The 25671-nt window shown below is 39.2% G+C and overlaps 3 protein-coding genes across 3 annotated transcripts; 1 reads left to right on the forward strand and 2 right to left on the reverse strand.

Annotated features, from left to right (window-relative positions):
* Nucleotides 1–1282: 1282 nt before the first annotated feature.
* On the reverse strand, nt 1283–6883 carry LOC127101871 (uncharacterized). The gene is made up of 2 exons (XM_051039304.1): nt 3191–6883; nt 1283–1945 (listed from the first exon to the last, which is right to left on the reverse strand). Exons 1-2 carry the CDS (start codon nt 6881–6883, stop codon nt 1283–1285), a joined length of 4356 nt encoding a protein of 1451 aa, XP_050895261.1.
* A 4179-nt stretch (nt 6884–11062) lies between these two features.
* Nucleotides 11063–17989, forward strand: LOC127106173 (uncharacterized). The gene is made up of 15 exons (XM_051043460.1): nt 11063–11350; nt 11436–11496; nt 11639–11734; nt 11908–12057; nt 12950–13081; nt 13725–13852; nt 14257–14299; nt 14793–14876; nt 15130–15171; nt 15366–15436; nt 16009–16062; nt 16175–16280; nt 16769–16837; nt 17260–17403; nt 17630–17989. The coding sequence occupies exons 1-15, from the start codon at nt 11169–11171 to the stop codon at nt 17768–17770; spliced, it is 1503 nt and encodes a 500-aa protein (XP_050899417.1). The 5' UTR covers nt 11063–11168; the 3' UTR covers nt 17771–17989.
* A 643-nt stretch (nt 17990–18632) lies between these two features.
* Nucleotides 18633–22051, reverse strand: LOC127106174 (protein NDL1). The gene is made up of 10 exons (XM_051043461.1): nt 21659–22051; nt 20673–20772; nt 20463–20560; nt 20210–20359; nt 19984–20070; nt 19822–19899; nt 19677–19733; nt 19503–19558; nt 19255–19390; nt 18633–19149 (listed from the first exon to the last, which is right to left on the reverse strand). The coding sequence occupies exons 1-10, from the start codon at nt 21716–21718 to the stop codon at nt 18928–18930; spliced, it is 1044 nt and encodes a 347-aa protein (XP_050899418.1). The 5' UTR covers nt 21719–22051; the 3' UTR covers nt 18633–18927.
* Between the last annotated feature and the right edge of the window lie 3620 nt (nt 22052–25671).

Consider the following 25671-nt stretch of genomic DNA (forward strand, 5'->3'; position numbering starts at 1 on the left):
CCGGCTGGGGCCCTTACCAGGTCGTCTCCAGGAAGTCCGAACGGACCGGGGAGCTATCTTCTACCTCCCTGCTATGTGGAACGGTCGTTCTTCAAGGCCGAGGAGTCGATTGTTGTGCCCGCGCCTGAGGCCAAGGCTATTCTGGACCAGGATGCTGCCGCTCGGAGAAAAGATCTGGCCAGGGATATTGCTGCTGTCATCCGGGTGATGGAGACGGCCATGGTTTTGACCGACACTTCGGTCTCCACTGCCTCGCTGGAGGGTGCCCTTTTGCAGGTCCGGGCGGAGAAGGAAAAATTATCTAAAGATCTGTCGGACTACAAAGAAGAGCATCAGCTGCAGGAAGGGCTGAGCCGGAAGCTGGAGGAGGTGGAGAAGGAGAGGGACCAGTTGAAGGCTGCGACGGCGAGCTTGGAAGAGCAGGTGGCCGACCATCAGAAGCTGACCGAGGACAACGCTGGCCTACGGGCTCAGGTTGCGTCTCTCGAGGGAAAGGTCCGTCCTCTGGCAGATGAGACCGAGGAGGAACGCGCCCTTGGTTCGCGCGGTGAGTTGCTAGGGCATATTCGGACTCTCAACCAAGATCTCGTGGCCTGCTTCAAAGAGGGTTTCGACAATGCTGTCGAGCAGCTCGGGCTTCTGAACCCTGAGTTGGTGACAGCAGGGTCGGCCTATAACTACTGCGTCCGGGATGGTGAGATTGTCTGCCCGTTTGAAGTGGAGGAGGAGCTGGGGGGAGAAGAAGAAGAAGAAGAAGAGGATGAAGAGGTGCTCCGAGCGGAGTCTTAGTTTATCTGTTTTTCTTTGATTCTAGTTATCATGGCCTGCGTGCCTTATGTATTTTGGCCTTCGGGCGTTGTAATATGGCCTTCGGGCGTACTTGGCTTCGGCTACTGTTATCGTTTTTAATGTATGAATATTTTCGTTATCATTCATTGTGCTCGTTTGTGTCTGATACTTGTTTGTATGAATTCGTACTCTGCTCGACTTTGTTAATCTCCTCGGTTTAGGGAACCGACGAAGTGTCGGGCTTTGTGCCCGTGGGTATCGAAGCCCGGGTTCGTTGTTCGAACCCTGGTCCCGAGGCTTGGGTCCTCCCATCGCGAGCTGGGTGCCCTGCCAGTCTTGGTACTTCGACGTTGAGCCTTGGTCAAGATCCCAACCGTCGGGGAGGGTTGTGTTTGTTATGTGACCCCGGATCGTTCCCGGGTCTCGTGGTTCCTCCCTGGGGTTTTGGGGACGAAGAGCGTGGTCGTACCTGCCACGTCTCCCCGTGGTGTATTTAGCTGTAATATTGTCTAAGTTTTTCTGCGTTCCATGGTCGAGCGAGTTGTTCTCCTTGTAGGTTTTCTAGGTAATAGGCCTCGTTGCTCGTTTTGTCGCGGACGCGGTAAGGGCCTTCCCAGTTGGCCGCCAGTTTGCCCTCTCTCGGGTTTTTCTGGTTTCTTCTGAGGACCAGGGTGCCGACCTGGAACTCTCTTTTTATGACTTTCGCGTCATGGCGTAGTGCTATCTTTTGTTTGAGGGTTGTTTCCCGGAGAGCTGCTTCGGAACGTATCTCCTCGACTAGGTCGAGCTCGGCTCTAAGGGTTTCATCGTTCATTTCCTCGTCTAGGGGCTCCTCTGTCCTCCTCGTTGGCGTCCGTATCTCCACCGGGATGACTGCCTCGGTGCCGTAAGTTAGTCGGAACGGGGTTTCCCCGGTGGTAGAATGTGGTGTCGTGCGGTAGGCCCATAGGACGCTATGTAGCTCCTCGACCCATGCCCTCTTTGCCTCGCCGAGTCTGCGTTTGAGGCCACGTAAGATTACCCTGTTGGCCGCCTCTGCCTGCCCGTTCGTCTGCGGATGCTCGACAGACGTGAAATGCTGTGTGGTGCCCAGGCTGGCGATGAAGTCCTGGAATCCTCCGTCCGTGAATTGTGTCCCGTTGTCTGTGACAAGTGCCTGGGGTATACCGAACCGAGCGAGGATGTTGCGTTTGAAGAACCGGAGAATGTTCTGCGCGGTTATTTTAGCCAGTGCCTCCGCCTCGATCCATTTGGTGAAGTAATCCACCCCGACGATGAGGTATTTATTCTGATATGATCCGGTGACGAAGGGTCCGAGGATGTCCATGCCCCACCACGCGAAGGGCCATGGGGAAGACAATGATTTGAGGTCGTTCGGGGGTGCGAGGTGCATGTCGGCATGTCGTTGGCATTTGTCACATCTTTTGACGTGCTCTTTCGAATCGTTTTGCATGGTCGGCCAGTAGTAGCCTGCTCGAAGGGCTTTTCGTGCGAGCGATCGTCCGCCGAGGTGTTGAGCGTTAATTCCCCGGTGTATCTCTCCAAGTATGTCGGGGACTTTCTCTTCCTCGACGCATTTGAGTAGTGGGATGGAGAATCCTCTCCGGTAGAGTTTGCCTTCGAGGAGTACGTACGAGCATGCGCGTCGTTTGACGGTGGTCGCCTCTTTCGGGTCAGCCGGGAGTTCGTCTCGTGTGAGGTAATTGTAGATGGGTGTCATCCAACAGTGGGCATCTCCAATAGCGTTGACCTCGAGTGGAGGCGGTAGTTTGTCGATGCTGGGCCGCGGGAGAATTTCTTGGATTACTGATTTATTCCCACCCTTTTTCCTCGTGCTGGCTAGTTTCGAGAGAACGTCTGCCCGTGTGTTGTGCTCGCGGGGTATGTGTTGAACTTCCCATTTTTCAAATCTATCAAGTTTTTCTTTGACGAGGGACAAGTACCCGAGGAGGTTGTCGTTCTTGGTTTGGTATTCTCCTCGCACTTGTGAGGCCACGAGCTGGGAGTCGGTGGATATTTTTACCTCTTTTGCTCCCAGGTCCTCGGCTAACCTCAGGCCTGCGAGGAAGGCTTCGTATTCGGCTTGGTTGTTTGATGTTGGGAACGCTAGCGCTAACGATACCTCTATCAGGATCCCTTCTTCATTTTCGAGGATGATCCCGGCCCCGCTGCCTGATGTGCTAGAGGCGCCATCGACGAAGATCGTCCATTTGTGGGCGCTTTCTGCTGGAGTCGGGCAGTGGGTCATCTCCGCGACGAAGTCGACCAGCGCCTGAGCTTTCAAGGCTTTCCTACTTTCGTATTGTATGTCGAATTCGGAGAGTTCTAGTGACCACTTGAGCATCCTCCCGGCCATATCCGGGCGCCCGAGCAGCTGTTTGATTGGCTGGTCGGTCCTCACCTTTATCGTGTGTGCGAGGAAGTAATATCGTAGTTTCCTCGCTGTGCTGATGAGGGCCAGGGCGACCTTTTCGATTTGCTGATATCGGAGCTCGGGACCTTGGAGTGCTTTACTCGTAAAATAGATGGGCTTTTGTCCTTCGTCGGTTTCTCTTATTAGGACGGCGCTGACGGCCTCGGTCGCCACGGATAGGTATAAGTATAGGGTTTCCTTTTCTGATGGCCGTGATAAGACCGGGGGTTGGGACAGAACCTTCTTTAGATGGAGTAGCGCTTGCTCGCATTCATCGGTCCAGTCGAAGGTAGCCTCTTTGCGAAGGAGTCTGAAGAATGGCAATGCGTGCTGGGCGGACTTGGCGATGAAACGGGAGAGTGAGGCGAGCACTCCATTGAGTGACTGGATCGATTTTTTGGTTTTCGGGGTCGGAAACTCCGAGAATGCCCGGCATTTGTCGGGGTTGGCCTCGATCCCTCTTTCGGTGAGATAGAAACCGAGGAACTTGCCTGCCCGGACTCCGAACGTGCATTTCTCGGGGTTGAACCTCATTTTACACTGTCTCGCCTGCTCGAATACCTTCGTAAGGTGTCGAGCATGGGTTATCTCCTCGTGTGATTTGACGATCATGTCGTCCATGTATACTTCGAGCATGTCCCCTATTTCGTCCTTGAAGACTTTGTTCATCATGCGTTGGTATGTAGCGCCAGCGTTCTTGAGCCCGAACGGCATCACGTTGTAATAGTAATTGCCCGTTGGGGTCATGAACGCTGTGTGTTTCTTGTCAGCGGGCGACATAGGGATCTGGTTGTATCCACTATATGCGTCCATGAAGGACAAGAGTTTAAAACCTGCAGAGTTGTCAACGAGCGAGTCTATATTAGGGAGGGGGAAAGCATCTTTCGGGCAAGCCCTATTAAGATCAGTATAATCAACACACATACGCCATTTTCCATTATTTTTCTTAACGAGGACTACATTAGAGAGCCAGGTTGTGTACTGGGCTTCAGAAATAAAATTTGCCTCTAAGAGGTCTTTTACAGCTCGCTCGGCAGCCTCTGCCTTTTCGGGCGATTGCTTGCGTCTACGCTGCGCTATGGGCTTGGCTGCCCGGTCTACAGCTAGCTTATGACACGCGATCTCGGGGTCCAGCCCGGGCATTTCTGCGGCATTCCACGCGAAGAGGTCGGAGTTCTCTTTGAGGCATGCTACTAGCTCTTCTCTTGTTTCCTCGGGTAGTCCCTTACCTATCTTCACCGTCCTTTCCGGATCGTCCCCAAGAGGAATGAGTTCGAACTCCCCGTCGGGGATTGGTCGGACCGGGTGTTCGAGAGAGCGTTCCTTGGGGAACCTCCCCTCTTCGATCTCGTCCAGCCCGATGCGACAGTCGAGGTCGATGGCGTTGACTCCTCGGGCAGGATCCTCGGTCTTGAGTTTTTTGTTGTTGCAGTTGCTCTTCGTGCTGACTACGGCCTGTCCTTTTACTGCGGCGTCGTAGCATCGTCGGGCTGCTTCGATGTCACCATGGATGGTGACCACACGTCCCAATTTGGTGTAGTATTTCATCTTCAGGTGGACGGTGGATGGGACCGCAGTGAGTTCGGCCAGTGTCGGGCGTCCAAAGATGCAATTGTAGAGAGACGGACAGTCTACGACCAGGAATTGGATTTTGACTTCCCTGGCCGTTTCTTGTTCGCCGAAGGTGACGAGGAGCTCAACATATCCCCACGGTCTGGTTGTTGCTCCGTTGAATCCTTGGAGATCTGATCCGACGTAGGGGGCTAAGTTGGTCTTGTCTAGCTTCAGAGTCTTGAAGAGGTGGACGTACATGATATCCACTGAGCTGCCTTCGTCGACCAGGATGCGTCGTACGTCGAATCGGGCCATCTTTGCTCTTATCAATAGTGGGATGGCCGAGTTCGGGGATCCGCCCGGGAGTTCCTCCAGGAAGAAGGATATTGGGTTGGATTTTCCCCGGTATTTTGTCAATGTCGCTTTCTGCTCGGGGGCAGTCAGTAGGAGTTCGTCGAACTTACGTTTGACGGAGAGGGCCGCGGATTCCCCGTTAGTTCCTCCTCCTGATATCACCAGTGTGGTAGGGAAGTCTTCCCAGGGGCTGAGTGCAGTGATCTTGCCCTCGGGCAATGGTTCGGGGAGGAAGAAATCTTCCGGTCGTGACACGCAGAGGGCCACTTGATAGGGAGAGTTGTCAGGGGGTGTGTTTTCCCGGGGTCTCTTCTTCTCTGGCTCGTCGTGTCTGGGAGCTTCGTTCTTCCTCGTGTACTGCTTCAGGTGCCCTTCTTGGATTAAAATTTCAATCGCATCTTTCAGGTGGACGCAGTCTTCGGTCACGTGCCCGTGACTTCTGTGGAACCGGCAGTACTTTGATTTGTCGGTGTGGGGCTTTGGTGCAGACGGTTTTGGGAACCTGACCCTGCCCTGCTTAAATTCAGAGTTGATACATTCTGCGAGGATACGCTCTCGAGGAGCTGTCAGTAAGGTGTACTCGCTATATCTGCCCGCGGGGCCTCTTCCTTCCCGGAGCTCGCGAGGTCTTTCTTCTCTTCGTTTGTCTCCGTTGCGACGGGAAATGCTCGTGTCCTCGCGTTTTGAGTGCTCGGTCTCCCCAGCGTTACGTCCGCTGCGGGCATTGTGTGCCACCTGCTTTTCCTCGTATCTGATGTAGGCCTGGGCTTTATGCAGGAGCTCGTTTAAGGTGCGGGGAGGCTCGATCCCTACGGCTCTGCTAAGTTCACTGCCGGGTAAGAGACCTCTCTCGAGGAGATACTTCTTCATGTGCTCGGTGGTATCTACCTCGACAGCTTCCTGGTTGAATCGCTCGATGTATGAGCGCAGTGTTTCATTCTTCTTCTGCACTATGGCTTCAAGGGTCGCCTCAGTCTTGGGGTGACGACGGGAAGCTGTAAAGTGCCGGGTGAACATGGACCTCATGACTCTCCATGACGTAATGGACTCAGGGGCCAAGCTTTTGTACCAGGCCATGGCCCCTTTCCTGAGGGTCGTTGAGAACAGTCGGCATTTGAGGTGCCCGGTTATATCATTGCGGTAGTCGAGCATCGCGTTGACGTTGTCGACGTGATCGTCGGGATCTGTAGTCCCGTCGTACACAGCTAGGTTTGGCGGTTTCTCCATGCCTTTGGGGAGCGGGGCCTCCATTATTGTCCGAGATAGGGGGCAATGCAAATCTTCCTCGTCGCTCCTTAAGGGAGACAGTTCGTTGTTGTCGGGGCTGTGCCCGCGCCTTGGTGATGTTCTCGCTCGACCACCGTCACGACGGGCGCGTGCCCTGCTGGCGTAGGGTTCGGGAGAGCGACGTCCTCGCTTCTTCGTTGGCTCCGAACGTTGTTGTATCCTACTCACCGGCTGGGGCCGGGCTTCTTGTCGTTCGGCTTCGAGGGCCATGATTCGTTCGTGCTGCTGGTGGAGCATAGAACCGGCCTGATTGAGGGCATTCACCATGGCAATCATTACGGCGTCTCCTTCAACGGGAACGGGAATGGGATGAAATGTCTCTGCCCCTAAATTGTGGGCGTGAGGGGCATCTCCGTTGTTTTGGGGCTCTGGAGACGGGGTGGATGGATGACCGTCCCGAACGTCCGCTTCATGGGATGGCGGGCCGTCGTCCATATTGTAGTTGACGAGGGGACGGCTGTGATCGCTATGTTGTTCTCCGGCCATGTTGGAAGGACAGAAATAAATGAGCTTTTGATCCTCGTTTGATGAAGATGGGGATAGCTAGTTCCCACAGACGGCGCCACTGATCTCACCTGATCAGGAGGGCCTTCCAAGGTCTTGGTGAATGGGCCGGAGAATGAAATGAGAGGGGGGTGTACCTGCAAGGTGCTCCAACGCTTAAGTCAGAAAAGGTACAGAATGAGATTATCAGAGTGTGAGTTAGAATACCTGCCCCTTTGCCATGAAAGGGGTATTTATATTGAGCCCCCAGCGCTGGGCCAAGGCTCCTAATGGGCTGGATTAGCTAGGCCCAAGGAGGAGCTGCCAGGGGACGCGTAAGAAGCGTTAAGACCTAGACCAAGGTCTGCCCCCTGGTCCAACTGCCCCTATCCCTAAGGAGACAATATAGGGGAGTTGGGTGACGTGGTGAGTGGGATGCCGTTATGGCTCTGCCCGACACAACTTAGGTGCCCGCGGCGTGGGTTGACGATGAGTGGATGAAGATCATATGAGGAGGACCCGCTCGTTGTCCGACACGTATTTAAGGGGCCGGGGAGACATTCTTCGGGCGGACGGTCGTTCACCTGACGTGTCCTCGTGGTCGCTTGGACACGGTCGTTTGGACGTGGGCTTGGCGAGCATTGGGCCGTGTCGTGCCTAGTGTCACGGCCCAGTCCAGAACATAAAGCATTACTAATATAACACAGATATGACGCCTAATCGCACCCAACTTCAAAACCTCGCCTAAAAGTCTGACGAAACCTTCAAAGAATACGCCCAACATTCGAGAGAGTTGTCCTCAAGAGTACAAACTCCTTTATTGGAACATGGTCTTGTAGATATGTTCATGGGGAATCTACAAGGGTCATATCTAGATAGGATGGTAGGGAGCCACTTCGGATAGAAGGGGGGGGGGGGGGGGTTGCTTGGCATGGAATTTAATAGCAAAGAGGGATGTGTATTCGCCATTCGCCAATTTCACATCAGAAATTGTCTTGATTATTCCGTTTATAAGTCCGATTCTAAACGACTCATAATCAAGTGTGTTAACGAAGAATGCACCTTCAAATGCAGAGCATTTGTGGGGAAGGGGAGTGGTAAGTGGGTGATCACTAAGGTTAGCGGTCCGCACACATGCATGTCTTCCACAATGTCTCAAGATCATAGAAAACTTGACTCTAATCTAATATGTAACAGTATCAAGTCTCTAATCAACAGTGATGCCTCACTGAAAGTGAAACACATCATCGCTCATATTTGGGAGACATTTAACTACACAATCTCTTACAAAAAGGCATGAATTTCAAAGAATAAGGCTATCACTGCTATTTATGGAAACTGGGAGACTTCATACAACGACCTGCCGCAATGGTTGTTGGTCATGAAAACATTTCTACCAGGTACTATAATAGAACTCGAGACCCTTCCTATATTTTCAAATGAAGGGAATCAAATCAGTGGTGCTAGAGTTTTTCACCGCCTTTTTTAGGCTTTCCAACCATGCATCAAGGGTTTTGAATTCTGCAAACCGGTGGTTCAAATAGATGGCACATGGTTATATGGAAATTACAAGGGAACTTTGTTAATGGCTGTGGCACAAGACGGAAATAGGAACATATTTCCAATAGCTTTTGCATTGGTAGAGGGTGAAACTAGAGAAGCATGAAGTTTTTTCTTGAGAAATCTTAGAATGTATGTGACACCACAACCCAACCTATGTTTGATATCAGATCGACATGAGTCAATAAAGAGTGCCTATAATAACCCGGATAATGGCTGGAAACACCCTCCCTCCTCACACGTCTATTGCATCATACATATAACTCAAAATTTCATGAGGGAATTCAGAGACAAGGAACTTCGAAAAAAAAATTATTAACATGGGTATCTTCCAAAAAATATCTTTGTTACCATATCTAACATTAACTTCTACATACTAATTTAGTTTTCCTTTTCATTTTCAGGGTATGCATTAAATGAGGCAACATATGAATACTACAGGGGAGAGATACGTAAGGTTAACATAGAAGCGTTAGAATGGGTAGACAATATTCCAAGAGAAAAATGGACGAGATCATTTGATGGAGGGAAACGTTGGGGTCATATGACTACCAACCTCGCAGAATCGATGAACTCAGTTTTAAATTCCACACGCAACCTACTTATTACCACTTTGGTAAAATCAACATATTATCGAATGGGTACACTGTTTGGGAAAAGAGGACATGATTGGACTAAAATGTTGGGTTCTGGCCAACTGTTCACTGAAAACTACATGAAGGGAATTGAAGAGGAAGTAATCAAATCAAATAGCCACACAGTTATGCAATTTGATCATGAGAGGTTCTGCTTCCTGGTCCAGGAAACTGTTCATCATAGTGACGACAGACCGACTACCCATTACAACGTCGACCTTCAGAATCTTACGTGCGAGTGTGGAAGATTCCAAACGTTTCATGTCCCTTGCTCACATGTTATTGCAATGTGTTCAAGCATAAGACAAGACTATTCTGTGCATATAGCTGACGTGTTCAAAGTTGTAAACGTATTTAAGATCTACGAGGAAAGTTTCCTCGGGATCCCGACCGAAACAAGTTGGCCACAATATGAAGGTGACACGCTACGCCACAACGACCGCATGCGGAGAAACAAGAAAGGTCGCCCAAACAATTGTCGGATTAGAACTGAAATGGACAACGCTGAAAAAGAAAAAAGGAGGTGTGGTATTTGTCGAGAAATAGGACATATGTGCAGAAAATGTCCATCAAGGCCTGACCCTTCTACTTAGTTATGTCTGAATTTTTAGTATATTCAATCTTCATTATATTTCGTGTATTTCCTTTTTCCCACAACAAGTTTTATTAAGAGCGTAACATTATCTTCTACAACACAAGACAAATTACAACATAATAACAACTTCATCTAAAGATAAAAAACTACAACTATTCTAACACGTTATAACAACTAATCACTACATCACCTTTGATCATATTACCATTTTAAACGACAACAACTAAGACAAGTGAATCTTCAACACCTCGACTAACTTCTCCACTATGCGCAGAAAACATACAAGTAACATCCAGATCATTTTCTACACGGTCCCAATAATGCATGTATGTCCCATCTGGGCTAGCATCCGTAAGAGTTATGTAAGGACAATAATATTCAATTTTTCTAACACGTCGAATCGGACCACCTAGTTGTCCAAAACTTCCGTTGATGGCAGAAACCAACTGCCTGAACTTCCATTGTGGATTCAAACAAACCCTCATTTGCTTATCTGTTTCAAAGAAAACAATGCAACACACAGACATCATTCACAACTAATATATTCATTTGTCATATGCTTCCAATATTTATAGGATACCTACTGGAAATAAAAAATAATATTATACTATGGTTTAAGCGGGAAAAGTCTATATCAAAATATTATTTGGGCGGAAAAAAATAAATGTAACATTAAATATTTATACCAAATATTACAAAAAAGCTATATAATTTCAAAATCTTAATTAATTATTATTAAATATTTTGCTAATAATATGTCACTATTTATTATTTATTTTAATTTTAGAACAATTTATTTTTAAACAATTAATTAATTAATTATTATAAATACTAATTTTAAATTATTATTATATACTTATTACAAATATTAGTATATTTATTTTTAATAAATTTATTGTAAGTATCATTAAAAATATTCATATTTCTTAAAAAAAAATTAAAGTTTTCTTTTTTAAAATTAATTTCAAAATATTATGTATTATTAAATATTTATAACAAATATTACAAAAAAAATTATATAATTTCAAAATTTTAATTAATTAATTATTATAAATAATAATTCTTAATTAGTATTATATATTTATTACAAATTATATATTAAAGGTAATATAACTAATTAATATTAAATAATTATGAAAAATATTATATATCAAATTAGTTAATATTAAAAAAAAATTTTTTGAATTAAATATAATATTTTAATTAATTTTTTATATTACAAAATTATTTTAATTATTTAAAATTATTTTTGAAATAAAAAAAATAAATTTAATGTATTCTCCCTTTCATATGACGCACCCAACTGCACCTCTAGAGACGTCCCTCATCTATCCGTCATCTAGGATGGAAGACCTGAATAATAATAATAATAATAATATAGAAAAAAAATTAGCATATTGGGAAATTATTTTGAGCAAGTTGCATTTTGAAAATATATTTTAACAGTAGTGTAACACATTCCCAGAAACTGAGTTGCGAGTTGAAGCGATCGCCAACCATGGCGTCCTCACTATCACCTCTCAAGATAAACATGGAACTCCATTCCAAAAACCGACAGAACCTTCTCAAATCCCTTCGCCAACACCTCTCCAAATCCTCTCTTCCTCTTCACGGCTTCGTCCTCCTTCAAGGCGGGGAGGAACAAACTCGTTACGACACCGATCACGAAGAACTCTTCAGGTGCCTTTCTTTCCCCTTCAAATCTAAATCTTTTCAATTTTTCCCTTCAATTTTTCAATTTTATTGACACTAACACTAATTGCAGACAAGAGAGTTACTTCGCGTATTTGTTTGGAGTTAAAGAACCTGGTTTCTATGGAGCTATTGTTCGTATACTTTCAATTCCTATTCTTATTCTTTCAATTTCAATTCTTTTTATGATTTATATCATCACAATCATATTATATTATTGGAATTATGATTTTTTTAAAATTTATGTATACATGTAATTGTTTTTTTTTGTTGAAGGATGTTAGAAGTGGGGATTCTATCCTATTTGCTCCTAGGTTACCTGATGAGTATGCTATTTGGATGGGAAAGATCAAACCAGTTTCCCATTTTAAGGTGATTAGTTCAATGATGATTTTTTTTATGCATTTTCATGCTATGAAAGCATGGACACTGGATAATCGACACTCACTCAGACTCACTTTTTTCAGAGGTGTCGGTGCTGCCTAGTTTTCATGTCATTTATATGTTTGATGGTGCATTCACATTTATGCATCCATATTTTGCAGGAACACTACAAGGTTACCACTGCCTATTTTACGGATGAGATTGTGACTGTTTTGCAACAAAATTACCAAGGTTCAGGGAAACCCCTGCTCTTTCTTTTGCATGGCCTTAACACAGATAGCAATAATTATGCTAAACCTGCGGAATTTCAGGTTCGTAATTCTTATCATTTCTATCATTATTTTTTCCAATTCTTCTAAGCATTCCTTTACCGTTGTGAATTGTAGATTGTTTGTTATTTCTGACAATGATGTCAAATAGCGCAGCTATAGCAATCTATGAAGCACGGACTCTGATACGGACACTTTGACACCAATAATGTTAAAATATAGGACTCCAACACCGCCACATATATGATACTATTTGAGCTTCATTTATTCATTCATAAAAGAATTAAAAATATTCTAATCAAAATTAATTTCTTTAATTCTTCATTGATAACATTGTTTCAATACATGTTTAACTTTTTTAGATGTGTAACTTTTTTAGATGTGTGTGAGATTTGTTCAAGAATTGTATAAGGTGTGTTGAAGCATAGAGAAAAACAATTTCTTTTGGAAACATTAGTCTGAATTGTCCTGACACGTATTGTATGAGTTTCATACGAGTGTCGGACACCGATCAAAGATGTGTCAAAGCAAAGAGAAACCTTTTTTAGGGGGACGCTTGTCTGACGTTTCCAGCACTTGTTTGACTTTTTTTTCGACACGTGTCATACAAGTGTTGGACACTGACACGTGTCAGACACCATAACACGCCTTCTCATAGAGGTGTCCGTGCTTCATAGATAGCAACACTATAGTGCTATAGCATAGCGGTTTATTAAGAATATGATTTTGTTCTGTGATGCGCCATTTAGTACAAATTGTTCCCAAATAGTGACTAATACTATAGCATTGTAGAGTAGTGGAATTTGAACTGCTATTGCATTAAATCTCAGCATTACTAATCATATTGTGTTATTTGTGTTGAGTTGTTGTTCCTTCCTAGCATCTCTCTTAGAAGAACTGATGTTGTGTATTTATGATTTGAATGATTTTATAGGGCATTGAGAAGTTTGATAAGGATCTGACGACTTTGCATCCTATATTGACTGAATGTCGTGTCATCAAGTCAGATCTGGAAATTGAACTTATGCAGTATGCCAATGATATAAGCTCTGAAGCTCATATTGAGGTAACCAGTCTTAACATGCCAAAGTTTTGCTTGCTTCTTGCTTTTTCTTTTCAGACATATGTGAACTATTCTTTGAAGGTATATAAGGGATGGCGGGATGGTGTCAGAGGAAATCCACTTTATGTATTTTGATCTTGCAGTTTTACTACTTTGGTTTTTATTTTATCTTTAGTTGTGTTAGTTTAATTTTTGTTATCTTTATAATATGAGGCTAATGTATAAAACTAAGAAAAATAGTTTAATTTTGACAGTGTCGTTTTTCATAGATAATAAGACTAGTTAACATTACTGAAGTATAGAAGTATAAAATATAAAACTTAAACAGACAAAAAAGAGTTGTGGTATGGAAAAATATTCATTTTCATGTTTCTTTTGATAATTATTCCTAAATAAGTACTAGTATTACTTGCCTTTAGTTTGTTACCTTACATTTTCCATAGAAATTTGTAGTGCTTGTTTAGTCATGTTAGGAATATCCAAAGTTGGTGGGGTCCATACAGAGATAGATACACTATCTGTTATGTTAGTACATAGAAAGATCTTTGACATCAATGAAGTGTGAGACTGTGAATGGTTGTATCCATATGTTTTGTGAGAATGCTTACATTACAGCTGTAATATATTATATACTACAATGAAACAGGTTATGAGAAAAGCTAAAGCGGGCATGAAGGAGTATCAACTTGAAAGCATTTTTCTTCACCACACATACATGTATGGTGGATGTCGGCATTGCTCCTATACATGTATTTGTGCTACTGGTGATAATAGGTATACGTTTGACATTCCTAATAATGTGACCATATTTGTCACAATAAATGTTGCTACTATTAGATATTTTTTGATTATATAAAACTTTGCTCAATGGCCATTCGAGTGAAATTTGAATGACTTATTTGATGTTTTTCTTCCTATTCAGACTTGTTTTGGCATTTGCAACTTTATTATTAGCATTCTTAAAATGTTACTAAAAACTTTTTCTGCTGTGCTACCACATGACATATATAAATTTAGTATCTTTCTTTTTTAAATAGTAACAACCTTCATCCCAGAGTGTTGTTTGCAATTTCGTACAACCGTTATATGATGCATAAGGTTTTTATAGTCTTTTAATTTTAAATACAAGCAATCTCCATCATAAAAATGGGCTGGCTAACACACGTCTTTTAATGCAGTGCGGTTCTACATTACGGCCATACAGCAGCTCCTAATGACAAGGTACATCATAGAGTAATTTTTCATCCTTTGAATTTGAAGGCCATTGTCATTGCAACCAATGCCATATGGTTGATGATTGGCTATCATAATGCTACTGAATTGTGTTCCTGCACCTTTCAAGATTGATGGCTTTTCTAAGTTCTTTGGTCTATTCTATTCCAAGGGTTTTGTGTCGGCCGTATTCATATTAGTAACTTTCTACATTCAAATTTTATCAATCCCATGCCTAGTCATTAGTATTTTTTCATCAGTGGGAAGAAAATAGTTTGTTCAGAAATATGGAAGAAAAAAAACACAAATGAGCAATTCTTGAAAACTGAAAAGAAAACTATATCTGCTGACGTTGGATATGACCAATCAAATTACTAAGTGTTGAAATTGCATCACTTCCTTTAGAAAGAGACAAACAAAATGAACTTGTAGCCTAAGTTGGATGGTCAGTGTTTATGTACTTTAGAGATTGACACATTTTAAAAGCATTGCTCTTTTGTAGACTTTGGAAGATGGAGACATGGCATTGCTTGATATGGGAGCTGAATACCACTTCTATGGGTCTGACATAACATGTTCTTACCCGGTGAGTCTTTCCATTAACATTCAAAACTTGATTTACCCGCTTGTTTCCATTTTGAGCTATGTGACTGAATCATCAGACACCCACATGGTTCCTTCCTTTGTTCATTTGCTTATCATATTACTTTAATAGTTATTACCTGTATGCTTCCATGTCATGTGTGCGTGTGCGTATTAGTAGATACAATTTATCATTTTATCTACTTACTAGAATAATCTTTTTATGCTCGACTTAACTTAATTTTTATTTGGTGCAGATAAATGGAAAGTTTACCAGTGACCAATCTCTTATATATAATGTGAGTGCTTTCTTTTAAAACCTCTTTTGTCAAAGGGAAAACAATTTGTAAGCTCTTTACTCAACCAATTTTATAATTCAAATGCCTGTTTGGATAGCCCAGTTAATGAACATTTCATATAGCTCAGTTTCTTGGTTTTTTTATAGCATTTCTTTCATCATTTCTTTATTTTTCTTACTTTTCATGTTCTGCAGGCTGTCCTTGATGCTCATGATGCTGTTATCTCTTCAATGAAACCTGGAGTAAGCTGGGTTGATATGCACATGTATGATTGGGTACCGTTATTGCTTTTAGGTTGCTAAAACGTTATCTTCCATGCTTGGTTTCAAATTATAAAATTTGGAAAAATATATAATTTCTAACTATATCAGTAATTTGTTCCAGAAAAGATTCCTGAATCCTGACTATATAACTAAGTAGATGGACCGGGAAATAACAGATTTCTAGCCTCAGTGATTTTCACATATTCCGTCACAACTCACTATTCTTTTTTAGCTGTCACCACAGCTTGATTGAGAATTTGCTGTCTTGAATGGGGGGAACCTAACTAAGTAAATAACTAAAATTAGTCATCAATAGAGATCATTAGATATGTTTAAATTCAATTACTTGGTGTCTAATATTGTAGCTGAGTTATGTTTTTTTAACATTTTATAGAAATGGGTGCATTTGTATTTGTGATATTGTATGACAATGATGAATTCTACAAGGATGGCGTGAAGGTCTGAATGAGTCGACCAAATATCCTTGGGATGATGGCCAACTAAATTTTGTTGTTGTTGAAACTTCTATTTAAATGCCATTGTTTCTACTCATTTCCTCTCTCTAATATTGTAGACTATCACATAAAGTGATTCTGGAGTCGCTAAAGAAGGGACACATTCTTCTGGGGTAACTTAAGATATATATTTTGTTTTATCACTTCCGGAGGCAAACTTGCATCTGGACAGAAATTGTATGTTCTTTTTTGTTAATTGCATGTTTGTTAATTGTGTTGGTGTAGCAATGTTGATGATACTATGGTTGAACGCTTGGGTCATGTTTTCATGCCGCATGGTCTGGGGCATTTTCTTGGTTTAGATACTCATGACCCTGGAGGCTACCCAGAGGTATTTTTGATTTTTTGTTGCAAACATTTTCAACTGTTCCCTCCCTATATCGGGCATATGTTTGAGATTAAAAAGTTTCTTTTACATTATATAAGAAATTGATTACTTGATGGGGATTTTAATGTAAAACATAAGCTAATTTGTACTTATTTACAAGCATAAAAGTAACTTTATTTTTTAACATTCTCATGTATGACACTCATTGTATTCAAATTATTTCTTCCAGTTTATCATTATTTTCAAAAGCTTAAACAAACACATTGAAAGTCCTTAAAAGATTTTTAAAAAAATCATAAAGTATTCTAAAAGAAATGGGATCTTAATTATAATTTATTTTACAAAACAACCAAGGCTCTTTTCAGCGGGCTCAAAACTATGGAACTAATTTCGTTACCGGTGCTTGTACGGGTTTTCTCCATAAATTTCCAAACCACTAACTGTCAAATTCGTTTCATATAATGTCTTGGAAATGTTGGATTGTTTTGCAGGGCCTGGAAAGAAGAAAGGAACCTGGATTAAAAGCGTTGCGTGCGGCCCGAGGGCTCCAGGAAGGAATGGTTAGTTACAGTTTTTTCCATTAACAAAACCTTTTATAAGAAGTAATTAGAATGAAGCATCAACTTATTAGTTTGTGACTCTGTTAAGGTTTGTGAATATTCCATGTTTAAAATGGCACAATTTGATGCACCCAAAACTCCCTATTTTATTGTGTTTGATCAATCTTTCTTGATTTTGAACCATATATTGCAAATGATTTAGTTCCTGATGAAGTCTTCTATGGAGTGACATTTAACGATATTTTATGCACGGTATCACTGAAAGTTAAAATCTCAAAGTGACTATTATAATTTGTGAACCATTGTTACCGTTGAGTTTTATTTTTCTCTTTCGATCTCTACTTGTTAATACTACTATCTTTTGTGATATGAAATTAAAAGTATGAACTTGATGAAAGCCTTACTTGTTTTTATGCTTCTAGGTTATCACGGTGGAGCCTGGATGCTACTTCATTGAAGCTTTGTTAATTCCAGCCATGAATAATCCAGAAACTTCCAAGTTCTTTAACAAGGAAGTGATTAACAGATTTACCGGCTTTGGTGGAGTGCGAATTGAGAGTGATCTGGTATTCCACTTGCTGAGCCTTATTAACGATAAACTAGTTTATAGTTTATCATTTCTATCTTCCCATTGTGTAGCAAAAGTTGAAATTCATGTTTTTTTCTCTGCCATGTAATATTTTCTCTAAAATGCATATTTTCAACAACACACACATTATGCTTAAAAAGTGCTTTGCTATTCTGTAAATGAGCTTTTCTCTTAATTTATTATTTCCTTTTTGATGTACTCAGCTTGTTACTGCCACTGGTTGCTACAATATGACAAAGTGTCCCAGAAAAATACAGGAGATTGAAGCAGTGATGGCAGGGGCACCATGGCCGGTCAAGAAGACATCTACTACTGTTGAAAATGGATTGGAAAGCAAAGCCTGACTTCAAGCATCTTTAGACCTGAAAAGCTGTCATTTTCATCTTTTTTTATTTATTTATATAAAAAACAGAGAAAATAACTCCCTCTCTACCCTACACCTTTTCAATATTTCCTTTGGTGCTTAAATGATATGAAAAGAAAAGCTTAATGTAATCATAGAAACAACGAAAAATTGAAGTAATTACTGCTTCTAGTTCTTTATAAGTATTGGTTTTTTGAAATTTTTTGTTCATTTTTAAAATAGTATCAATTATAATTGTAAAATTGCAGAGGAACAGGTAGTAAACCCTTGTAAAATTGATGATAGAGATGTTTGATGATTGTGCATTGCACTGTCCCTAACTCCAATGAAAGTTGATAAAGTGGAGCATGACAGATTCTTTTGTAAGTGGTCAGAGTCCAAATGTTTTTCATGTCTTGGACTTTTCCTTTGATTGGAATGAATAGGAATCATGCAAAAGTAGTACATGATTGCCTCCTGTCAATCTTGTCTTGAGTACACAACAGGGTCTTGCAGTAGTGTGCTATAAAGCAGAAGCATAATCTTGCCAACACTGTTAAACATCATTTGAAATCAACAACTTTTCGTTCTTAGTTTTTCCTAATTTTTTACACAAACCCAAGTTCACATAACCAAAAATATTAAATTTGTTGAGTATGATCCCCATCAAATCCGAGTTTGCTTCCATCACAAGTAACACAAGATTATGTTAAGATCCTGCTGGTTTAAACCAAACCAAATATAATCATTCTAGATAGAAGCAACATCCACATGTTAAGAACTAAATAGATTCCCATAAACTATGGGATAAAACATGTGCATCTTAAAATAATAACCATTTTTAAGGGGTCAATCATTGATGGTTGCCATAAATATCATAAATATAGATAGAGTCCAATTGGATTTACAGATACATACACCTCAATGATTCCTTTATTCAACAACACACTACAAATTAATCAAGGCAAATCAACTCATCTCAACTCCTCTCTATATTATTAATATATATATTTCATGTATTCTCTCCATTCTCCCTTATCTACACCCCCTCTTTTCTTTCTCTATCCCTCTTTCTTAAAACAATTAAAAAATTTGAACAAATGAAAAACTGGTTTCAATTACAAAAGTCAAAAGTATGTTTCTTCTTCTGATACGGTATCAGACATCGAGAGAAACACGCGTCTTTATCGGCTTTAGCTTTAATCCCATGCTTTCCGGAGAAAGAAGCTCGGGAGAGATGCATGATGGGCTAAGAGGGCTTCTTGGGCTGCTGCTGAACTGGCATGGCCTATATAAACCATACCCCATCAGAAAGTACTCCATAGGTATCAGCATTGCGTGCGGTTGTTCCTCTGTCACCATCGATCCGCAAGCCTGGACCTGCAAACATCATAACCGATTTTTTTCCATATGTTCATCAAAACCAATCAAATAACTAGATTACATATATATCTGCATTCTTAAACGGACTTGCGTGCTACATACCTCAACCAAGGCGCTAAATTTTCTATCAATTTTTGAAGTCATGTGGATGGCCTCGGAATGGAAAGGGGAACTGTCCCCGACGAAAATAAGCGTACGGCAATTTAATCCTTTCAATCCTTCGGTAATATCCGGCCTCCTGCAAATTAGCAAAGCAAAGTTGTAGTACATAAGTTTCCGAATTCAATGCAAGAGTGTGTGCACGCAAGCACACAATAAAAATCGATCAAGCAAATGTGTAGAAAATATACTGATTAATTGCATGAAGAAACCGCATCACGTTTGTTTTTTTTCTCTCATCCAGAAGCTGAAAAACAACCAATGCAAAGCATGTGAATACACCAAACAAGGTGAAAAAGGAGTAAAAACATGTTCAAGCGATAGAGAGTTACACCGCAAAGAAACTAAATTAGCTTAGCACTAACTTTTCTGCATGCTTGAACTATCTCTGACTCTGGAACTTCAGCATTACCGCGAACTTCCTGATAGAGTCAAGCAATGAAATTCAACTTATGAAAATAAAAGAGGGAATACGACAACGACAAGGCTAAGATCGTCTTGTCACAATACCTTGCTGAAGTACCGCTGAAGCAAACACTCCTTTAGCAAACCGCACATGCCGTAGAAATGTAAAAAATTCGACATCACCTAAAAATTACTAGTTGTTTCAGGTTACTGTCATCATATCAAAGAATTCATAAAAAGAACAATCTGCAAGGACTTGAAACGAACCTTGTTATAAAACCATTCAGTCCAAGAAGGTGCTTTGCACAAGGGAGACACAAGTATTAAACCAACAACGCGCTCCCTATATTTCATCTGTAAAAGTATACAAGAAAAGAACAAATCAATACTAAGTCGACTTCATATTAGAACCACAAAGCACTAACTAAATAGCGCAGTTGTTTATTTCTTTCCCTATTTTATATCTTTCCGTCGAAGTTTAAAGAGTACGTACCGCAAAAAGAGTAAGGATATAAGCACCAGCGGTTACTCCCATACACATCACGGCACCAAGCCTAAAATAGTTGAGGATCTCCACTATTTGATCTGCCAAGTCTTCGGTGGAAGGTACAGGGTTATCAGAAGAAATCGCAGCGGCTCCTAACTGCAAGAACTCTTGTTGAAGTTCCAAAGGAGAAACTATGTAAATAATAATATTCAGTTCTATATATAATAAAGAAACGATTCAAATCAGTTGAGTTGCAGACCTCGTGTCCAGGAGGACTTATATGATATATGCAGAAGTTATGAAGCAGCAAAGAAGCAGCTTCTGGACAGAAAAATAATCCTTGGAAACACGACATATCTGTAGCAATTCATAGAATTAAAACATCAACTCATAAACGATAGCCGCTTAATACTATATAAGTGCTACCGTCATTAAGCTATTTGTCCTAACAGGACGATAATGCACTTACAATTTAGCGCTAAATCTGGATAAGTGATCAGAGCTGGTTTATCGTAGTCCCCATAGACTATGACAGATACAGAACCACAGCCAGTTTGAATATGATGCTCCTGAAATGGTAAAACCATAATCGAAAATTCAAATAGCATAAACAGATGAAAAACTACACCTTATAAAAGCATAAAAAAATTCAAGTAGGAGCATTCCAAAAGCAAAGAATATACTTCATTGTATCTGTACTCCATTTGGCTAAGGTTACAATTCTAAAGTGAAACTTTTTCCAGGCTATTTGTTTTCTAAATATGCCCTTACCCAAACTAACAAGCAACATCAAATAAATGTATCACTATTAAACAAAACAATGATACCAAATTCTAATAATTGCATGCTGCAGAAAGAAAATTAGGTTGAAAACAGCTAAAAAGAGGAGAGTATCTTAGGCTTTTAAAAGGAAAGGAATGAGTTTGAACTCATCCAATGAACCAACAAAAGTAAAAGTACAACAAATAAAAACTTCCAACATAACCTAAATTGCATCAAAAACCACAAAGATGAGAAAAAAGACTAGTCCCAAATCTGACAACTTCTATGAGAAAAAAACCACCAAGTGAAAAAATTCACAAATGGAGAAATTTAGAAGTGCAAAAGAATATGTGACAAATAAGGATTAAACAGATCCACTACATCCCAAATTCAAAACTTGAGAAGAAAATAAGACAAACACATTCAATGAAAGAAAACAAAAAGGGTTAATTAACCTCATTAATTTTTGCAAGAGTCAACACAACCAAGTTAAAAAAAAAAACGTTTTTTTTGTTCACATTAACAGAAAATGCAGCACAATAAAATCTTCTCAAGACATAAAAATGCAATCTTTAAATGACTAAAAACAAAACCCAATTGAAAGAAGAAGAAAAGAAGTTAAACCCATGTGAGAGAATTTGAAGGTTTAAACCCAAACCCAAACCCATGAAAAAGAAAGAATAAAGTTTGTACCTTTCCACCAAGATAGATCTTTTCCATATCAACTGAAACGGAATCATTTGATTCTGCCATGGCTGTAGCTCTTGAAGAAGATGATGATGAAGAATAATGGAAGAAGCCCCTCTCTGAAATTCTTCAAAGAAAGAAGGCTCCACCCACCAATTCTCTTTCTCTCTCTTGTTTCTCTCTCTTCTTCTTCTCGTGTGCGTGCGTGTGTGTTGTTAATGTGTCAGGATTCAAGAAATATAAACCTCTTCTCTCTCTCTCTCTTTCTCGTATGAAATTGGTTTTAATGGCTTATATATGAAGCCATTGCAAAATTTCGATTCTTTTTCTTTCTCTTTCTTTCGTTTCTTTTTTCTTGACAATTTTTTTAACCTGCGGTTAACAACCACCGACGCCTGCTTCTCGTACCAACTGAATTTTACCTACGACATTGATCCGTTTTTATGTTTTTAACCGTAACCTAGTACTAAAACGGTGTCGTTTCTGTTTAAATCGAAACTCATTTGATTATTTTTGGACCGGCCGGTTCGTTATAACAGCCTAGCCGAACCGGTTCAATGATAAAGCTGTTAAGGTAATTGTCTTGAATATATGTAAAAATATATATATTTACTTAATAAAAAAAGTTGCACATTCTATATAACTTTTTTAAATTAAAAAGACTAAAATTATATTTAAAAATAATATTGTATTATTAGATATTACTATTATGATAAAATTAATTTTTTTAATATTACATCATTGATGTATCTAAATATATAAATGTAACATTCATATATATAGTTTTTTTTATTAAAATTATTTAACTTTTTTTCTTCTGTTCAAGATGATTGACATTTATTATCAATTAAGTATAGAAAATAGAATGAAATAAATCAAATTAATTTAATAAATAATTTTGTATTTAAAAATATGTTGGTTCAGCCTTTTTTTTTCATATTTAAAATTGATATTGCATTATTGAAGTATCTGAACTATATATAGGCAATATACATTAAATTATTAATCAATTATAAATTTCACTTACAATATACTAAATAAAAAATATATTTTTTTTTTTTGTTTTATATTAAAAATATTTGACTTTTTCTCTTTTGGTCAAGAAGATTGATATTTATTCTGAATTAAAATGGAAATAAATCAACTTATTTTAATAAATATTTTATTTTTTAAAAAGTGTTGGTTCAAACTTCTTTTTCTTCATATTAAAATGTGCTCTAGAGTTTTATATGTGTTGAGTCAGCCTTTTTGATGTGTTATATTGACACCTGCTCATTTTTTGGACTTGGTTCAATTGAATTATTTTTATTTTTCATTTCTTTATACTTATTTATTTATAAGGTGATTTGATTCAACTAAAATATTAAGTGTCATTCATTTACATTGACACCTGCTTATTTATTTATTTTAATTTGGAGAATAATCCATTATAGCAAGTGCATTAATCATTTAACTCAAGTTATTTTCACTGTTTCAAATTAAATATTATTTTATAAAAAAATTGTCCTAAGTTATAAATGGAAAACAAATTATTAAATTAAATATAATATATGTTACTTGTATAAAATGAATAATAATTTTAATTTAAAATAATTAAAATATTGTATAATTTAAATTGAAGAGAATAATAAATAAATAAAAGTTGAGTTGATTTTCTATTGTGCGTGTACACATGTGGTTGGTTGGTACTAGATGAAAGTATTAATATTTTTGTTTTGTAGTTTTTGTAGTTTTATATACATTGGACGTGTGTAAGTTAGAAGGGGCTTAGAAGTTAAAAAATGGTGATAGAGGTTGCTTGCCTTTCATTTGACTCCAATCATTAATAATCATGTTTTCCTAATCATCTTACAACACATTACTTTTCCCTTTTTCCATTTTATTCTCTTCAACTCTCACCAAACCTTACTATTTCTTGCCTTTACACAATGTGTTTTTCGTGGATAATATTCCTTCTGCTGCCATCCTTTTTTTATCATAGAAAATACAAAATATATATATATATATATATATATATATATATATATATATATATATATATATATATATATATATATATATATATATATATATATATATATATATATATATATATATATATATATATATATATATATATATATATATATATATATATATATAACATTGATTTTTAAAGTATCACACGCTCGAATATAAAAGAGAGTTGTCATTGAACTTTATTTATTTCTGAAGGAAAGGGAAAACATCGATAAGACCCGGGGAAAAGAGATATGTTGGATAAGGAAGTCGATTGTGCAAGGGGAAGATATTAACACTCTAACATCCATGATACTCCATGTGAATCATTTTGATTGTTCTCGCTCGAATAAGTATTATATTTAAAGATTACTCGCAAAAGAATGAGGGAAAAGAAATAAATAGATAAAGTGGTGCAAAGTGAAGTCATATAAATGTAGAAATAATATTTAGTGACTTTTGAATTTTATGTACATGGATTGAAATACCATGAATAAAAGAAGAATTATAGATCAAAGTGTATGTATGGAAATGAATTCCAATGAATGCTTAGGGAATTTACCCATGAAGTGAAAAGTGACTTAGTGAATTACTTAGAAATTGAAAATGTATCAAAAAATAAAAAATGTAAGTTAGATTCAATGACTTACAATACATGTTATGTAAAAATGCGAAATGCGTGCTTGATGGATATGCCGTGCACATGGTACATCCTTTTTGAACATGATGTGATGAATTAAAGAAGGAGGATGAATATGTTTAGGAATGCCTATGATAATGGTCAAACATCTGGTCAACAATGTCGACCCTGTTGATCAAAAGTCAACCACTTCTTTACTTTCCATTTTCCAAAATTCAAGATACTTCCTAATTTAAGCAAAACATCATCACCAAAGAGCCTTTGAACTAATTTTCCAAATGAAGATGAAATAATGAGATGTAGATGAAATGAATGCTTCCTAAATGTATGTAGATGAATAAAGTCGTAAGCCGGGTAAAAGATGGAAAAAATTGGGGGTAAATTTTGGGGTATGACACTTATAAAAAAAAGGCCCAAATGAATGTAAAAATACCCCCTCATGTTGACCCCTGAATTGATGATCCAACAGTGGTATCATGAGTCATTGGTTCGAGTGAAGAACCAACTTACTTGTATCGAAAGTCCTCCCCATATAACGGTGGGTAGGAGGCATGTCCCGTTGAAAAAGTTTCAATGGTGATACAAGTGTATGTGGATGAAAAAGCAGTCGTTTGAGGGGGAGCACTATGGATAAACTCACACTTGAGGGGGAGTATTGAGAAAAACAAGTGTGAGTTGGAAGTGTTAAGAAAGTGTGAGGTAGAAGTTACACATTGATTAGAAAAGTGGAGAATTATCACTTTATAAATGAGAGAACTCACACATATACCCACCTTAAAATTTTGGATGAATATGTGGTGTGTCTTTCACAAAGTGTGTTGCTCATAAAAAAATACCCCAATGAATGTAAAAATGCTCCCTCATGTTGACCCCCGAGTTAATGATCCAACAAGAACTAAATATAGATCCTTAACAATAGCGAATGAACTGACCTCTAACATGGAAACATGCTCACACACCAACAAGGCATTACATTGAAACACGAACACAACGAGCAACTACAATCAATTTTAGCCAATAGTGTGGTGTTAATCAATCATAATTAGCCCAAATTAAGGATCAAAAATAAGATCTGGATCCAAGAGACCACTCAAACCTAAACAAAGCTCTGGATCCAAGCAAGAACCCATGAACTGGTACTTTTCGTAAACATGTAAATCAAAAGTCCTAGAAATTAGACCACAAAACCCTTGAGTGCGGGACGAACACACCCAACCTCTACTCTAACCATTTAAACTCAAAGTGACGCCTACAAGCAAAATTGTCGTTGGAATCCAACCACTGACGAACCAGAATAAGAAAGATCAAGACCACATCGTGTTAAAACTTAGACCATCAATCTTCATTGGTGCTTTTGAGCTTCGCACAGAACAAATATGAG

Source organism: Lathyrus oleraceus, chromosome 7 (assembly GCF_024323335.1).
Source record: "Lathyrus oleraceus cultivar Zhongwan6 chromosome 7, CAAS_Psat_ZW6_1.0, whole genome shotgun sequence".
Classification (NCBI taxonomy): domain Eukaryota; kingdom Viridiplantae; phylum Streptophyta; class Magnoliopsida; order Fabales; family Fabaceae; genus Lathyrus; species Lathyrus oleraceus.

Coding starts and splice junctions, on each gene's coding strand:
- LOC127101871 (XM_051039304.1), bottom strand. CDS start 6,883: ATGGCCGGAGAACAACATAGCGATCACAGCCGTCCCCTCGTCAACTAC. Junction 1,946..3,190: donor TCCTCGCACACACGATAAAG/GTGAGGACCGAC, acceptor GGTATACCCCAG/GCACTTGTCACAGACAACGG.
- LOC127106174 (XM_051043461.1), bottom strand. CDS start 21,718: ATGGCAGAATCAAATGATTCCGTTTCAGTTGATATGGAAAAGATCTAT. Junction 20,773..21,658: donor AGATCTATCTTGGTGGAAAG/GTACAAACTTTA, acceptor TTACCATTTCAG/GAGCATCATATTCAAACTGG. Junction 20,561..20,672: donor TCCAGATTTAGCGCTAAATT/GTAAGTGCATTA, acceptor GAATTGCTACAG/ATATGTCGTGTTTCCAAGGA.
- LOC127106173 (XM_051043460.1), top strand. CDS start 11,169: ATGGCGTCCTCACTATCACCTCTCAAGATAAACATGGAACTCCATTCC. Junction 11,351..11,435: donor GATCACGAAGAACTCTTCAG/GTGCCTTTCTTT, acceptor CACTAATTGCAG/ACAAGAGAGTTACTTCGCGT. Junction 15,172..15,365: donor ACCAATCTCTTATATATAAT/GTGAGTGCTTTC, acceptor CATGTTCTGCAG/GCTGTCCTTGATGCTCATGA.